General features: G+C 41.1%; 1 protein-coding gene across 3 annotated transcripts in view; it reads left to right on the forward strand.

Annotated features, from left to right (window-relative positions):
• Window positions 1-16,837, forward strand: part of ITPR2 (inositol 1,4,5-trisphosphate receptor type 2) — a 267,849-nt gene that overhangs the window by 83,880 nt on the left and 167,132 nt on the right. For all 3 annotated transcript variants that reach the window (XM_039379969.1, XM_027711719.2, XM_027711720.2), the window contains 11 exons: window positions 151-195; window positions 7,771-7,925; window positions 9,112-9,211; window positions 9,360-9,520; window positions 11,078-11,219; window positions 11,925-12,083; window positions 12,910-13,082; window positions 14,915-15,034; window positions 15,137-15,322; window positions 15,959-16,210; window positions 16,429-16,573. In XM_039379969.1, the coding sequence (XP_039235903.1) occupies window positions 151-195; window positions 7,771-7,925; window positions 9,112-9,211; window positions 9,360-9,520; window positions 11,078-11,219; window positions 11,925-12,083; window positions 12,910-13,082; window positions 14,915-15,034; window positions 15,137-15,322; window positions 15,959-16,210; window positions 16,429-16,573 (1,638 nt within the window). The remainder of the gene's footprint in view (window positions 1-150; window positions 196-7,770; window positions 7,926-9,111; window positions 9,212-9,359; window positions 9,521-11,077; window positions 11,220-11,924; window positions 12,084-12,909; window positions 13,083-14,914; window positions 15,035-15,136; window positions 15,323-15,958; window positions 16,211-16,428; window positions 16,574-16,837) is intronic.

Below are 16,837 nucleotides of genomic sequence, written 5' to 3' on the forward strand. Positions count from 1 at the left end.
TTTGTAGTGTGGATTCATCACACAAAACTGAACCAAACCCTCTCCCCCAGTTATAAAATATCAAAAAGCTACCAAGATATAGTAGATAGGTACCACAAAATGAGAGTTCAGCTTCCTCATGGCCGAAAATTGACTTTTTTTCTTTTCCAGCTTAACCCACGCTATCCAGAAGTTAATAATGAAGGAAAAGCTTTGGTAAGTGGAATTTATATGTTCATTTAACCTGGGAAATGCTGTACCCTTAACCCAGTACAGCCTGACATGTGGAAGCCCTTCATAGCTTTCTTTTTATTTACATTTTATGGCTGCTGGGACATCTTTGCAAGGATCTAAACTGTCTTTGCTGCAGCATGGATGGGTTTGGAGGAGGCAACAACCTTTGCCTGTACAACATCAAGAGCATGTTAGGCAATTCTAACTAACAGGGCAAGGCCAGACATGTGGTTTATAACCTGTGAAGGAAGTGGAGTTTAGACCTTGGGGGAATCTTATTGTTACTAAGACAACAAGTATTCCAAAAAAGAGTAATTCCTCCATCAAATTCCCTAGACTGCCTTGAAAACACCGAGATCTTCTTTGAAAAATTTCAGTTTAATTTCTTTCTGCCTGCCTTCTGGCTCTTGTTCTTTAAGAGGATGCATTTTAAAGTTTTTCTCTGCACGGGGGAAGAATTTTTTTAGTTTTCATGAAATGAAACCCAAGGTTCTTACATAATCCCGTGCCTTGAGGACTGCAATTTTAATAAAAATTGAGACTTTTTTGGGAGTTGACAACATTAATTTTCTATCTTCAGTGGTATTTGGTAATAGAGGTAATATAGCAATAAAAGCTAAACTGTCTAGAGAAATGAGACTTCTCCCTTCCAAAAGTACAGAAGTTCCACGAGTTGTTTCTCTTTTGTATTGGAATGACACTTGAGGCCTTTGGAGCTTTGTAGCCATTTTAATTCATCTAAATAGTTAAATATTCCCTGGACTGGGTAATGAAGAAGGCCCAAGAGTAATCTGAGCATGAATGTTAAAGATGACTTCTCTAACACTTGGGCTTATCCTTCCTGGGTATTGGTTTCAGCTAAAACCCCAGGCCAGATAAATCATGTTAGAGAAATACGTCCAATAAAAAATTAATCAAAGCTGATTGATGATCAAAACTGATGTCTCTGTGGAAATTTTAACTTACACGCTCAGCACTTTCTCGTGAAAGATGTTTTGCGAAAGAACTTTTAACAATTTTTGGTAACACCTCCATGTAAATCCAAGCCTAGAGGCATTTGTAGCATAGTAGGAATCCCTTTGGATCGTTCACCCCTTTGTAGTCTTGTTGGAAATGCCATGAGTCAGCAATGGCTATTTTAAGCCTTTATTCTGGCCTTGAGCAACCAAGTACAGAAGCTCCAGATCTCTGTGCAGGAATTTCTTTTGGTATAATGACAGTGTTTTGAATTGTCCCTCAAAAGTACAAGAATCTTATAATATTTGGGGTTCTTTAAGGGTCAGCTATGTCAGTCTTGCATCTAATAGCACATAACCTGGAGCACACATGCTTTCCTTGTTCTGTGGTTATCATCTAGTGTTTCCTCTGCCTGATGACTGACTGGTTCACTGCAAAGTCATCTTCTTTTTGAGGTTCTGAAGCAATATTTTGAAATACTGCCTGTGAAGTAAATCTGCTCTAGAGGGGAGGTGGAAGTGGCCCTACTCCAGCAAAATCTGAAGTCTGGGTAGCAGGGAAATGGGAAGTGAATACTTGAATCCTTATGACTGAAGGGTTGAACCTGTAACCTGTGCCCTGGGGGCCAAGAAGGCCAATGGAATCCTTGGGAGCACTGGGAAGAGCATTGCCAGCAGGTCAAGGGAGGTGATCCTGCCCCGCTGCTCAGCCCTGTGAGGCACATCTGGAGTGCTGTGTCCAGTCCTGGGCTCCTCAGGACAGGAGGGACATGGAACTCCTGGAGTGGGTCCAGCGGAGGCTGTGGAGATGATTCAGGGACTGGAGCATCTCCCTGGGGAGGAAAGGCTGAGGGATCTGGGGCTGTTCAGCCTCCAGAGGAGACACTGAGAGGGGACCTCATCCATGTGTGTCAGTGTGTGCAGGGAGGGGGCAGAGGATGGACCAGGCTCTGCTCGGGGGTGCCCAGTAATGGGAGGCCTCGGGCAGGAACTGATGCCCAGGAAGTTCCACCTGGACACGAGGAAGAACTTCTTTGCTGTTCAGTGACCGAGCACTGAATGGATTGCCCAGAGAGGGTGTGGAGTCTCCTCACTGGGGATATTCCAGAACTGTCTGGATGCAACCCTGTGCCATGTGCTCTGGGATGACCCTGCTGGAGCAGGGAGGTGGCATCAAATGCCTCAGTGTTGGTCCCTTCCAGCAGTGACTGACTCTGTGTTTTTCTTTTTTCTGCCAGTCTGGTACCACCTCCATATCTGTTGTCTGGGTTTTAAAGGCAGCACAGCCATCTGTGCCAACTCTTAACTCCTAAAGGTGTGACAGGGCTTCTTGTGCATGTTCCCTCCTGGTTTATAAGTCCTGGTCACAGTTGCTCAGGCAACTGAATTTTCGGAAGCAGCAACAGAGAAGGAATTTCCGTGGTACGGTAGTGGGCACGGACACGTGGGTTCTAAGTGCATCTTTTCTGCCTTGCCTTATGTGACCCAAAAGTCTAAAAGGGTTTTGGCTCCAGAGATCATAAATATTACTGGAAGCCATTAGGACTTCTGTTCCCAAGCGTTAAAGGTATGTTTGGACTGTGGTTCATTGCTCATTTATGAGCTGCTTCTTGACAATCCAGCCAAATTGTCTTGTGAAGCACTGCTTTTATTTCTGGTAAAATTTGGCCTTACAATGAGATGATTAATATTCTTACATCTAAGCTCCAGAAGATTATTTTTTTTTTTTTAAGATGGGAAGACCTTCCCGTGATTCAAGGGTCTTATAAAAAAAAAAAGCTGCTTCATCTCTTGAAGTCTAGGAGTTTGCAGTATATCGTGCATCAAAATATGGTGTTCTGTGTTACAGCTCCCACTAAATCCAAAAGTGGTGTGTTTTGTGCTGCAAAGTAGGCTATTATTTCTAAGGATAGAAATGTACAGCATCCAGAAGAATGCTCCAAACATTGGGGAAATGTCAAGAACAGCTGGAAACCTGTCATTTGTTAATGCCTTTGCATTAAGTCCTGTCTTTGCCTTAACTCCATTTGTCCTCATTTTCCGGAGAGTGCTAATTCTAACCAGTTCCAAATTGCCTTTTATTGTTGAGATTTTTCTTAGAATTGAGACTGGTATGTGTTTCCTTTTCTTGTAAAGAAGTTGGGCAGTTCTACCATGGACTTCCAGGTGCAGTTTAATGTATCTCCTTTGACTTCTGTTTATCTATCTTTATGAATTCCAGACATTCTGCAATTCTAACTTTTTTTCCTTGCTGCCAACCTAAGAGATTTTTTTTTTTTTTATAAGCTATGGAAATTGTTTTTTTTAAATTTTATTTTACCTTCCAGAACTAAGTTTTTTAAATTATAATTTTATAATATGGGACGTGGGTGATGCAGTTTAAACAAGAATAGAGTTGGGGGATTTATTGGGGTTTTTTAAAGGATTAACCTGGCAATAACAACCTAAAGAACATTGAAAAGAAAAGAATAATCGTCAGCTTTAAAATGTCAGCATCTCTCTGCTTATATAAAACCAGCAGTCAGACCACAGGAGAGGCTGGGGAGAAGGGGAGACACAGATGCTGGCACATTATTATTATTCTGCTGTTGCACACAGGTCTGAATCAGCTCTGGAAATGCATACATTGTTTCTTACAGAATGTCTCTGGCTCCTAACAACAGGATTGCAACGTGATGTCTCTGCTAAAAATGCGATGACTCACAAATGAGTCAACAGTGAAGGTGTTCCAGGAGGCTACTGCTGTGTTGTACCGTCTGCCAGGGCTCTGGAACGTGCAGGAGCAGGGCTGGCCATTCATTTACTCCATTATCTTTCCATATAGAATTTTTTAAATAATCTAACCTGGGCAGTTCTGCTCACGTTACTGCTCTGGGAAAATGCCTGTTTTCTGAGAGCCTCCTAAACTGGGTTAACATATTGAGATGCCACATTGTACTGGGTTTAACAGGCATTTTCAGAACTCTGGCTGCTATTAAATTTAATTTCTGCTGAAATCTGTAGTGCAGCTTAATGTATTCATTCAGGAGCAGGGCATTAACCTTGTCTGTCTCTATGCCACCAGAGGAGTCTTCACCTATTGGAATTGTAGATTGGGTTTCTAAAAGAAAAGGTATTTCAGGTCTGTCATGGTTTTGTATTGCTTTTTGCAGTTGAAATGAAGGCCCCTCTGTAAGGAAAACCCCATGTAAATCTCCTAAATTTTAGGTATGATGCCCCACTGAGATGAATAATGAAGGTTTAGGGTAGGTCACAATTACTAGCAAATTCTGTTAAGAGCTGTGAAAAAGGTTTGTCTGCTGGGCTGCAAGTCTCAAGAAAGACAAATCTACTTACATGTTTTTCCTTCATCCTTGTGAGTGATTTAACCAGTGCACAACGAGAGTGAGGTGATTCCACCTTCTTCACCTTGGATATGGATCTAATTTGACTTGGGACAGCCCATCACTAGTTTGTGATTAGTTTGGGACAATCAAAACTTTACTTATTTTCCCTCAGTGAATTTACTATTTCTTATTACTTCGGCCCACTCATTTCTTACTGTTTTACCCACAGTTCTTACACCTCCTCTCCATACTCCTAGCATGTAATTCACCTGGCTCTTTGTTTTCCTATAAAGTCTTGGAAGTGCTTTCCTCAGCTGTCACTGACCACATCTCCAACATCTCTGAAACTGTTCCACTGGCTTCCTCTTTGTACTGCTTTAAGTTAAATTTTCTTCTCTCTACATTTGATTTCCTTTGCAATTGTTTTCTTCCTTTCTTTCAACTGAATCCAGTTTTTCTGGCTGCATCTGCTCATATGCCAGTTTTTTACCTGAGCAAATGTCACGTTGTTTTCATCTGGTGAGGAATGCAGTGCTTCTCCTGAGCTCATCATCTTGTCTAATTAATTTCAAATAACCTAATACTTTCACTTCTTCTTACATCCTCGCACAGACTCATCTGCTGATTCAATAATGGCTAGGTTTAAGTGCAGATTCTGATGACTGCTTACTAAATTTAATTTATCATGAGAAGCTTTCTGTATGCAAGTGCCTGTGCATTCTCCCTCTCCCACACACAGGCATGTGCACGTGGACTGAGACATAAATTGAGACATGAACACAAATCCCTGCATGTTCATATGTAATGACAGTATTGCTGTCTCTCATGTGCTCCATGGATGCAACTTGTTTTCAGAGCTGCCAAGTTGAGGGACACATGGAGTTTTTTCCATGATTAATGCTTAATGCCCCTAATCCAGGTTCAGTTGTGAGGTTCAGATCCTAAAATAATGTAATAGGGTGAGTTCTGAGGTTTGTGGTGGAGTTCAGTCTGGAGCACAGCTCTTGTGCAGGGCTGGTTTTGCTCAGCTAGGCTTGGCATTGCAGCCAGCAGTTTGCAGACACTGTCTTGCCCGCTGTTGAAGTGGACTTTCTTTTTAGACCAAAAACCAGATCTTGCTCCTATGCCAGGTTTGATTTGATAGCTGTTAAGCCTGGTTGGTGGGGTTTAGGCCTGATGAGCCAATTCCATTGCTCAACTGGATCTATACAGTTGTTGGGGAGACTAGTGGGTGGTTAGTCAGCCCCAAACTGCAGGGTGAACTTCACTCCTGTCAATGTCGTGGTTTAACCCCATCTGCCAACAAAAAACCCCCCAAAACCCTAAAAAATCCCCAAACCCAAAAAAAACACCCCATACAATTATGAAGTGTACTGCCTTTTTGTATACCAGTCATTTCAGTTTGGAAATTATAGTGGAATGGGTAGTTTCTGGGAAAACAGAATGTAAGTTATGGGAAATATCAAAAAGTCTGGATGCTGTTCTAAACTATCCTGTGCTACTCATCCCTTTACAGACCTCTTGAAGTTTAAACTGGTTTTGAAGTTTTCTGTTTTGTTTGGAAATGTAGAAAGTAATTTTCATTTAACGTTAGACTTTCACACGTATTAAGCTCTTAGAAGGATTCTTTTATAGTTTATGTGCCTTTTCAGTTTTTTCCTACTGTCTCTGTCCTTGATAGAAGTAATGGGACGGAAAGCTGGCATTTTTTAGGCTTAATAATGAAACAAATGGGTGTTTTGGAAGGATTCAAAAAGTGCCTTGAAATGAGATAACTGGCTCTTTCTTACATAGTTTCACTCATCCTTGATTTTTGTTGCTTAATCTCAATTGTCAACATGGATAATCAAAGCTTTGCCCTTGATTATCCCTTACAGTTTGGTTTTAATCAAGGTACTAATGCAAACTGAGTGCAGCCTGGCCTTTTACACTGCTCTGTACAGCTCTTCTCTAGTGCTGCATTATAAATCATTATAATAGTATTTCAGGTTTCCAGGGTTTGATTCCCCCCCCTCGCCCCCTTTTGGCTTTCTTCATTCCTCTTTTCTTCTACCTCTATGATATATTTTGTGTACATGAAGTGCCCTGGGCTGCCAGTCTCTTAATTGGTTATTAGTCTTTTGTAATATGTGTAACTCAACACCCCAGAGGGGCAGCTTTTACTTACACCAGGAATTCTATTGGTTGCTGGGTGGGTATGGACTCACACTCTGAATTACTCCTTCAAGCCAAGATGTGTGTCTAGGGAAGGTGGAATTTGGGGTCTGTGAAGACAAAGGCATGTAGATAACTAAAGATGAGGATGGCTGGGTCGCAAAGTCCCCTCAGACTTTCAGCAGACGGTGGTAGGAAGATCACACCATAGATTCACATGCCTCGTTTGAGCAACTCTGTCACTTGAAAGCTCCTCAAAGGGAACAAACTTCTCCCCTTGCAGTGGATAAAATCAGACCTGTGTTGGTGCTTTGTGTCCCCCCCTTCCCAGGACAGGTAGATCTTAGTGGAACAGATATCCTGGCTCTTGCTGTTTGGAAAGTGTTGGACAGGATGAGAGCAAATGACCTCAAGCTGTGCCAGGGGAGGTTCAGGCTGGGCATCAGGAGGAATTTCTTCATGGAAAGTGTTGTCAGGCATTGGAAGAGGCTGCCCAGGGGGTGGTGGAATCATCATCCCTGGAGATGTTCGGAAAATGACTGCATGTGGCACTCAGTGCTATAATTTAGTTGACAAAGTGGTGATCTATCAAAGGTTGGATTTGATGACCTTGGAGGTCTTTTCCACATTAAGTAGTTCTGTGATTCTGTGAAAGTGTGCTGCTGTGATTCTGACCAAATGAGAGGTAAAAAACTTAACTGAAACAACAATGGATTTATGCAAATTGCTTAATTTTTAAATCCCTTCCCTGCTTTAAAAAGAACCCCAAAAATCTGACTTTCATTAATTCTCTTCTCTGAACTTTCCAAACTAGCGCTGTGAGTTTCATCTTATGGGAGTGAGGGGGCTGCAACTACTGCAGGTTTTTTGAAGTTGTAGGTGCCAAGTAATAGCACATCCAGTGCTGCAGCCTCTCTGTAGCTCACGGCCTGCTGTTGTTCTAATGACTGCCTGAGACCTCACGTGCCTGGGGCAAAGTGCATCCTTTGTGTCGCTGCAAAGCCAGTCGTGGTAAATTCTTGCTAGAAGGTAAAAAGAGGAAAAAAAAATTACAATTCAGATTGTCTGCAAGGTAATTGGAGGATTTATAATGCAAGCAAATAACCCTTGTGCCTATTCAGCAGAGAGAAGGCGACCTTCCTGCTTCAAAGAAGAAGCGCCAGGCAGGGGAGAAGATTATGTATACTTTGGTCTCTGTGCCACATGGAAATGACATCGCATCTCTCTTTGAACTGGATGCCACCACTCTTCAGAGAGCTGATTGCCTGGTTCCAAGGTAAAATAAAAAAAAGGGGAATGAAAAAAGGGCAGAAAATAGTGCTGCATTGACAGGGTTTCTCCCTGGCATTATGCTGGTGAGTAAAGCAGAAAAAAAAATCAAACATGAGCAAGTATTATCCTCTCATTGAAAATTGAGGGGTGTTCATGGGTAAACAAGGGATGTATAAAACATGATGCTGCTGCTGTGACTGGGTAAAATAATTATAGGGATAAAACAAGTGACACTTAAAGAGCCTGTGAAGAGAAAAATAATGGGCTAAATATCGCACAGATATATGTGAGGACAGAACTGAGGTCTGTTCACTGCTTGAAAAAACTGTGTTCCTAATAGATCTAACTGGATTGTTCCCAACAAAATAATGCGTGTTATGAACTGGGCTTCTGCTTCCCTGACAGATCACGATGCCACCGAAGACATTTGTTATTCAGATGAATTCAGCAAGTGGCTTCTGGGTTTTAATTGTCAATATTTGAAATTTTCAGCTGTGTTGCATAGCTGAGATTGGCTAGATAAGTCACAGGGTGTTGGCTGTGACTGAATGGACTTGCAGACACTTGGGGCTAGTTGTTATGATTTTAAAGCTGGGTACCCACAAATACTGCTGTATGAGGCTTTGAAGAGTGTTTGCTATGCTAAGTTTTGCCAGATAATTTGCTTACTTGAATACTCAAAGCCCATCGGCGTGAAAGGGAGAGCGTGAACGAAGACCACAGTGAATATATTTCAAAAGTAAAATTCAGAGTTAAAATTGCAATTGCTTTCTCAGCCTTGCTTTTTGATAATACCACAGATTATCATAGGAAAGAATTTTGAAGAATCTCATGTCTGCTCTTTGTTCACTTGATTTTCAGTTGAGAACTGGTACTGTAAATGGAAACCCTGGAATGAGGGTTTGCAGATCGTTATGGTGAAGCTGTGAAACCACGGTCAGCTTTACTTTCTGACTTTTGTGCTGTGACAACTTAAAGGGGGCCGTTATTCTGCAGAAAAGAAAACAATGAAAGAATTGGGTTTATTCATGAAATATGTTTCTATTGGAATGGGATTTTATAATGTCTCCCTTTTAATTTTTCTTTTCTTTGAAGAATATTTTACTCCTACTTAAAACCAGCACTCTGCATAATTCCAAGATGCTGTTCTTGTTGCAGCTCTGCCTGTTGTTTGCTTTGTCCTCCTTTAGGAACTCCTATGTCCGACTGAGGCATTTATGCACTAACACTTGGGTCACCAGTACCAGCATTCCAATAGACACTGATGAGGAGAGGCCTGTGATGTTAAAGGTAAACACCTATATCTTGGGATTAAAATCCCAAACTCATTCCTCAATTTGTCTACCAGTGATCTCCCTTCAAACATATAAAATATGCATAATAATCAGGATAAAGGTAAGAACACTCCTTGCCCACTTTAAACCAAAAACTGTTGCAGATTGGGACGTGCCAAACCAAAGAGGACAAGGAAGCTTTTGCCATTGTGTCAGTTCCTCTGTCTGAGGTCAGAGACTTGGACTTTGCTAATGATGCAAACAAGGTTTTAGCATCAACAGTTAAAAAGCTGGAGAATGGAACAATAACCCAGAATGAAAGAAGGTTAGTGAGTTCTATTTTTTTTTCCCTCCTAAGTTAGTGTTTGGTTACTTATGACATCATGACCTCACAATATAATGAAATTTGGTAATATCCTCATGGATGCAGAGGCAGTTGGGAGAGTGAGCTGCAGGTTAGATCCCACCTCTGCCACAGCATCTAGGCTGATTTGTGCATCTCTTCTGTAAAATGGAGATAAACAGCACTTCCCCAATTCACTGACCACATAAATAAATGGGTAAATGTGTTTGTCTTAATTTCCTTTGATGAACCACTTCTGAGCTGCAATAGGAGGGCTCACTGCATCTCATTCTCATGCACAAGAAGGCAGCACAGCAGGGCTCTTGATCTGTGTGAAGTTCATGTTCACCTCATATTCGTGCTGCAAGAGCCTCAGAAGGAGGTTTTAGTGTGACTGAGAAGCTGGCCCAGTAATCCCTTTGCTTTCTTGTTTCTATTTTCCCCTATTCTCTTTTCCTACCTTACATAATTTTGGTGTTTACCCCTTGTATTCATTCCCACTTGGGCTGTAGCACTATTAGCATGTTTGTTCTTCCCACCTGCCCCTGAATTAAGGGATTTTGTTGTAGCCAAATATATCCCACTGCCAGTGATGAAGTTCACTATTTGTCTTCACCTGCCTGTGGTTAAACTGAATATAAGACACTTCTCTAGCAGTGTTAATTTGTAACCTGTAATGCATCATATACAGGTCCTTTTTTTTTTTTCCTGAAGATGTTAATTTTTGGTGATAAAACTGGATTTTTGCAGTCAGTTTCCAGTAGCAATTAGACCAGGTGGTTTAATATCATAACAGGCAGATCTGTAATGGCCTGGGTGCTGGTACTCAGCCTCAAAAAGCTGAGTAAAAAAAAAAAAGAACCCAAACATCTTTTTACTGTCTTATCACTTCCCTTCTTAGATAAAGAGAAGTCCCAACAGTTTATTTCTGGTTGCTTCATCCTACATCTGCCTTTTCTGCTCTTTTTTTCTTGGAGGACACACATACCTTGCTGTTCTCTATCAGTGGGCTGAGACTTTCTTGGCTCAGTATATGTATGAAAACAGTTATATATGAATATATATATATATATGAAAAAGTGTATATATGAAACAGTTTCTTGGGTCAGTAGGGAAATTATCTGGTGGCAGAATGTTTTTATTCCTCTGCTGAGTCCATCATCTTGTTTCATGGACCCATGATAAAACATAAAAATTCTTGCTAGGCTGTTTAAGTTTCTTTTTACTGCTCCTGGGCCTTGAGGCCAGCTGGTATAGATTTTGCATCTCTGAATACTGTGTATCAATCCAGCAGCCTGTATTTTTCTCCTGCTTTCCCTCTGGTTGTTGTTTAATGCCTTGGTAAACAGCCCTGTGATTGATTTAAGCTTCTGCTGAACCAAGGCTTGGAATCCTTAAGTATGTGCCAAGCTTAACTTTGCAGTGATAGAAGTTCCATTTTGCCAGGTAAAGCTTGTTATAAACATGATTTTTGTTCTTAATGAATCCTGGCAAGTGTTGAATGACTATATATAATAATGATTTGTCTATTCATTTTAGGTTTGTAACCAAGTTACTGGAAGATCTCATTTTCTTTGTTGCTGATGTGCCTAATAATGGGCAGGAAGTTTTGGATGTGATCGTTACCAAACCAAACCGGGAACGACAGAAACTAATGAGGGAACAAAACATATTGGCTCAGGTACATCCTACTGTGTTAATAACTTAATTGTGTTTGCAACCAGATTGTAGGAGACAGTGAGGTGAGAAAATGTTATTTTTGGGTAATGTGGCTTATGCCATGGTGGGTTTGTGTGTGGTTGGACTGGGTAAATATGACACTACTGGGTCAAGGCTCATCTCTTGGTTCCTGAACCAGAGTGAAGTATGTGTCTGATGGCTTAGTTTCATGTGATTCTCATGACTTTTAAGGCTACATTTGAGAGCAGTGTTCACAAAATTTGAAATAAGCGTGCAGCACTGTCCCAATCCTGCAAGTGTTCCCCATATTGGAAAAATTCCAATGCCCTTCTAGACCTCTGGCTTTGTTTGTATGAGGGCAAACTTGCAAGTAAATAAAAATTAATGGTCTCTTTAAGTAGCCTGCTGAAATAATTAAAAAAAAGGGGGGAAAAAGATGAAATTGGACAGCAGTCAGCATAGTCTTCCTTTTCCTTTAGTGTATCCCAAGTTAAGGCACTTAAGAAACAGTGGTCAAAATTGGGAATAGCAGAAATAGAGAAAGCAATATCAGTCAGGTTGGTGGGAAATCTAAAGCTGAACACAAATGCATAAAGCTGTAATGTCTCAGACTGTGGCCCCACTTGCATTTAGTCAAGGCTGTTAATTTAAGTTTAGCAAAAATCCGGGTTTGGTTTTCATTGTCATCAATTCTGATTTTGAGCAGATATTTGGCATCCTCAAAGCTCCTTTTAAGGACAAAGGTGAAGGATCGATGCTGAGACTTGAAGACCTGGGTGACCAGAGATATGCTCCCTACAAATATGTGTTGAGATTATGTTACAGAGTTCTCAGACATTCCCAACAGGACTATAGGAAGAACCAGGTCAGTGGTGTTGAGGGTAATTTTCCTTCTGATTCCTGTAATTATATATCCTGGATTTGACATTGCTCTCTGCACTTAAAAGTGGGATTCTGTGGTGAAAGGCCTGGTTTTTTGTGGGTTAGTACTGTATGAATTGAAAGGTCAGCAATGAATATCACAAGTTCACCTTGTACTTTTACAGGCTCAAACTGAGACTGGGGTGCACTGCTTCTTTCATGAGCTTCCTGCTATTAAAAATATTCTCTTGGAGTCTAGACTATAAAGTGGGAAGTTTGCAAAACTATCTGTTTCTATGTTTGTAGAGGGATGGCAGTGAATCAGAGCAGAATTTGCTCTGTCAGGGAGCCTGATTTCCCACTGCTGGAGACTTCCTGTGAGCAAAAAGGATTTCAGAACATGAAAAAAGGACTAGAGATAAAAGCTCAAACTGCTGTGTGTGGCTTCTTTGTTTTCTTTCTAATGCTTTACAGAAATATTTTTGTCTTGGAAGGAGGGAAAACTCAGGAAAAAAGCTTCTTAAATGATATAAAAACCTTCTTTTTTTTTTCCTTATAAAAAAAAATTAGCTGCCATTTCTTGAATTTTGTGTATATTTTCGTGGATTCATTCCTCTGGTATATGAAAGAATAAGAAGAGTTGGTCATCCCTAATATGGAATCTGTTCCTTGCGGTACATATTTTAGGTGTTCAGATGTTCTTTTGTTCAGGCCAGCTCAGAGAGGAAGGTTTTGAGGGTTATTTTGATTAATTGAGCTGAATGCCTCTGGTTCTAAAATAAAAACATTACTGCTCAGCGGTTCAGCATGGGAATTTTCCTTTTTTTCAGGAATATATTGCTAAGAACTTCTGTGTCATGCAGTCCCAGATTGGTTATGATATTCTGGCAGAAGACACCATCACAGCTTTGTTGCACAACAACAGAAAACTGCTAGAGAAACACATCACAGCTAAAGAAATAGAGACATTTGTGAATTTACTCAGGAGAAATCGAGAGCCAAGGTTTGATGTGGTCCACACAACTTACTTTTTGTCTATTTATAGGTTTTTGTGTTTGCAGTAGCTGTGAATCTCCCTGCTGTTCATTGCTCTGATGTCTCTTTCTCCCAGTTTTGATGTGGCAAACAGAAAAACCCACATAGAAAATATCAGTACTACCTGTCAGTCTTGGGGTTTGACCGTGTCTGCATTTCAGAACTTACTGAAAAGACGGTTTATACTTCACAAGATGGTTTTGAAAATTTCGTCTTACTTCAGATTGGGACAAAGAGATACAAACAGAAAGTTTAATTTCTCCTCTGTGAAAGTGCCACTTGTGTTGTTTCCCCTGCCAATAATCTTGATGTAAATTACACAGATGGCAGTTTTTCTAAGCTTTTATTAATACCAGTTTTTCTGCAGGTTCTGATTCCAGGTCAGACCTAGAGCAATGAAGATCCCAGTAAACGTGTCCTAGACCAAATTTTGTTCCAAATGAAAAATTCTGGCCTTGAACTTCATTCATTTGAATTTATTTTTATTTATTAGCTTTAGGTCAGAATATGAAAGAAGTGGATTTTTTTTTTTTTTAAACTGGAAAATCTCTTTTTATGGCTGATAGTAGATGGTCAAAATTTTTGTACCTGGATTTCTAAGGAAGCGGAATGTATGATATGTACGTGTGTGTGTGTGTGTGTGTGTGTGCCTGCTCATATCTGCTCCCCCACCAGCTCTTAAGCCTCTTGCCCAGTTTTGGCTACGTTTGCTAGAGGAGTGGTGGGCTCAGGGATACTTAGTTCCTAGGAGTGTCATGGAAAGAAGAATCTACATAGAGAGAACAAGCCCTTTTGTTATCTCAGTGAGGCAAAGACTGCAGTACTGTTAATGCACACAGAGGAATCCATGGAAAAGAGACAAAACCAGATACCTCATAAATGCCCCAACTGTGAGGAAAGCCTCAGCCTGAACCTTGTTAAACATCAGAAGACCTAAGATTGAGAGGAAAAATTCATAGGAGACTGAATTCCTTGCAAAACTTCATTGTTTGTGCTTTACATGGAATGGCCTCTTTGAATACAGAGGTCCTATGTTCAGCTCCTGCCAGGTCTTCACTCTTCTCTGGTTGCCTAGAGTTCCCTGGAAGTGTTCAAGGCCAAGTTGGATGGACCCTTGAGCAACCTGGTCCAGTGGGTGGCACCCCTGCCCATGGAAGGGGAGCTGGAATTAGATAATCTTTAAGGTTTCTTCCAACCCCTACCCTTCTTTGGTTCATACTTCACTAATTGTTGGCTGTGTAACTTCAGAGATTTTAAAAGGCAGCTTTGGAAGGTGGAGGTGTGGTCTCCTCCAGTGCAGTGGAGCTCCCCAGAGGGCACATGACTGTCTCCAGCACAAGGAACATCTTCTTGCTACTTGGGTTAGGGATATGTGTGTCACCTGCTGGGGTGATGGGTGAGGGTGTGTGCTCTTGCTTTCGGTTCCTGACAAGCATAGTGACCTTCAGTGGACTTCCCCTGCCAGCCAAACTTGAGACAGCCTCAGACTGCTCTTAAGTTCTGGCACAACCCTTTGACCTTTGATTTGCTGAGAAATGTCACACTTGGGATATTTTTATTTTCTCTCCCTGACTGGTTGTTCAGCACCACTCAGGGTGGCTCTCAAAGCTATTACTCATCTTTTTCTGTTGTGAGTTGCAAAGTATGAATTGGCAAAAGTTGTACATCAATAAATATTGTGATTTGTGCTCCCTTGAGCATCCATACTCCAGTACTGGCTGCTAGGGATTTCTACTGCAGTGTTTCTGCGTAGTATTTTAAATCTCATTTTCTGTTGCATCTGTGTTTTTTTACCTGCAGATTCTTGGATTATCTGTCGGACCTGTGTGTATCCAACACCACAGCAATACCAGTAACTCAGGAACTCATCTGCAAGTTTATGCTGAGCCCAGGGAATGCTGACATTCTCATTCAGACCAAGTGAGCATCTGTAATTGGAACACAGCACTGCTGTTGCCTGCTCTGTTGTTATATCTGTAGCAGTTTGCTGTTGGCTCCATTGTGAATGGTTTGTGTTTGCAGGCTGGTTTCAACACAAATGGACAATCCCTTGGAATGCCCAGTCATCTCAGATGACGTGGATGAAGAGGAAGTGTGGCTTTACTGGATTGACAGTAACAAGGAGCCTCATGGCAAAGCCATCAGACATCTGGCTCAGGAGGCAAAGGAGGGCACGAAAGCTGATTTAGAAGTTCTAACCTACTACAGGTAAAACTGTTTATTCAGGCAAAATGTAAACTCTCTGAAGCCTCCAGTGCTGTTCTTAATCAGTTCATTTGCCAATATCAAAAAAAGGAAACCAGGTCATACAGAAACTGGGATTAAAAGTTAGTTTCAAGTTTTTCTTGCAGGAGGCATCACAGTTTCTGCTGTCTCTTCCAAGCAAATTTAGAGTTTCTTTTGCTCATCACAGCTCTCTGTGTCTCTGTCATTTTGCCTCTCACCTTTTCTTTACTGGGCTCTAATTTTAGGTTGTGCTGCCCTGGAAGCAAGGCATGGTCTGAGGGAGGAGTGTCCTGAGGGTCTTGAGGATTAGGGGGAAAGGTGATAATGGAACAATGTCTTATACTGATTGAAAACACATAGTCCAAGTGCTTCAGCCTTCCATTGAACTGTTTCCTTTGACTTCCAGAGGGAGCCCAGTCTTCATGGGAGCTGGATCCTGACATTAGCATTTTTAATGGCAAGTCAATCCCTTGTTTAGCAAAGTCACTCTTGTAATTTTTGAGGCTTTATACTAGCAAGGCTGATATTAGGTTTGTAAAACGAGATTTTGAGGGGCAGTGTTTCATTTCCAACTGCTTTCTTTGAATACCATGTTACTACCTTTTTTTTTTTCTTAAGGTACCAACTGAACCTCTTTGCAAGGATGTGCCTGGACCGCCAATATCTTGCCATTAACCAGATTTCTGCCCAGCTCTCAGTAGACTTGATCCTACGGTGCATGTCTGATGAAAGCCTCCCCTACGACCTCCGGGCTTCCTTCTGTCGGCTGATGCTACACATGCATGTGGACAGAGATCCTCAGGAATCTGTGGTGCCTGTCAAATATGCCAGATTGTGGACTGAAATTCCTACTAAGATCACAATCCATGAGTAAGTTGAAAGTGCTTCAGACTAAAGTACAAAAGCACTTTGTTAGGGTTGTTCTCGGGACAAAATGGTTGTAGATGTCTAATGTCGACAAAAGATGTTTCTGTTGCAGAGCACAGAACTGTTAATTAATGTTACTCTTGGAGACTTCCATGGGTTTTATTTTTCACTCTGTTTTTATAGATGTTTAGTTTTCCTTTTTTCTGTGCCTTGCACTGTAGGTATGATTCCTTCACTGATTCTTCGAGGAATGAAATGAAGACCAAGTTTGCACTAACTATGGAATTTGTAGAAGAGTACTTGAAAGAAGTTGTGAATCAGCCCTTTCCTTTTGGAGACAAAGAGAAAAATAAACTTACATTTGAGGTACTTCTCAACTATCTACATCCTACTTACAGTACTCCTCATTTCAGCTAAGTTGACATATTTCAAAATAAAGGCAGTTGCAGAATAAATGTTGGTGCACAATAGCCTGAAGAAGCACCGGTTCCTAATTTCAGTGTTCTTGGTGATGACTGTTACTGCAGAAAATTATATTCTTGTCTGCTGTCAAACAGCTGTATTTTTCCAACCCCTCCCACCTTCTTCTGAGGTGGTTGCATTTTGGTGGAGGGAGAGGGGATATGTGGG

The sequence above is a fragment of the Pipra filicauda genome, unplaced genomic scaffold (assembly GCF_003945595.2).
Source record: "Pipra filicauda isolate LSUMZ 115617 unplaced genomic scaffold, ASM394559v2 scaffold181_size1560634_pilon, whole genome shotgun sequence".
Classification (NCBI taxonomy): domain Eukaryota; kingdom Metazoa; phylum Chordata; class Aves; order Passeriformes; family Pipridae; genus Pipra; species Pipra filicauda.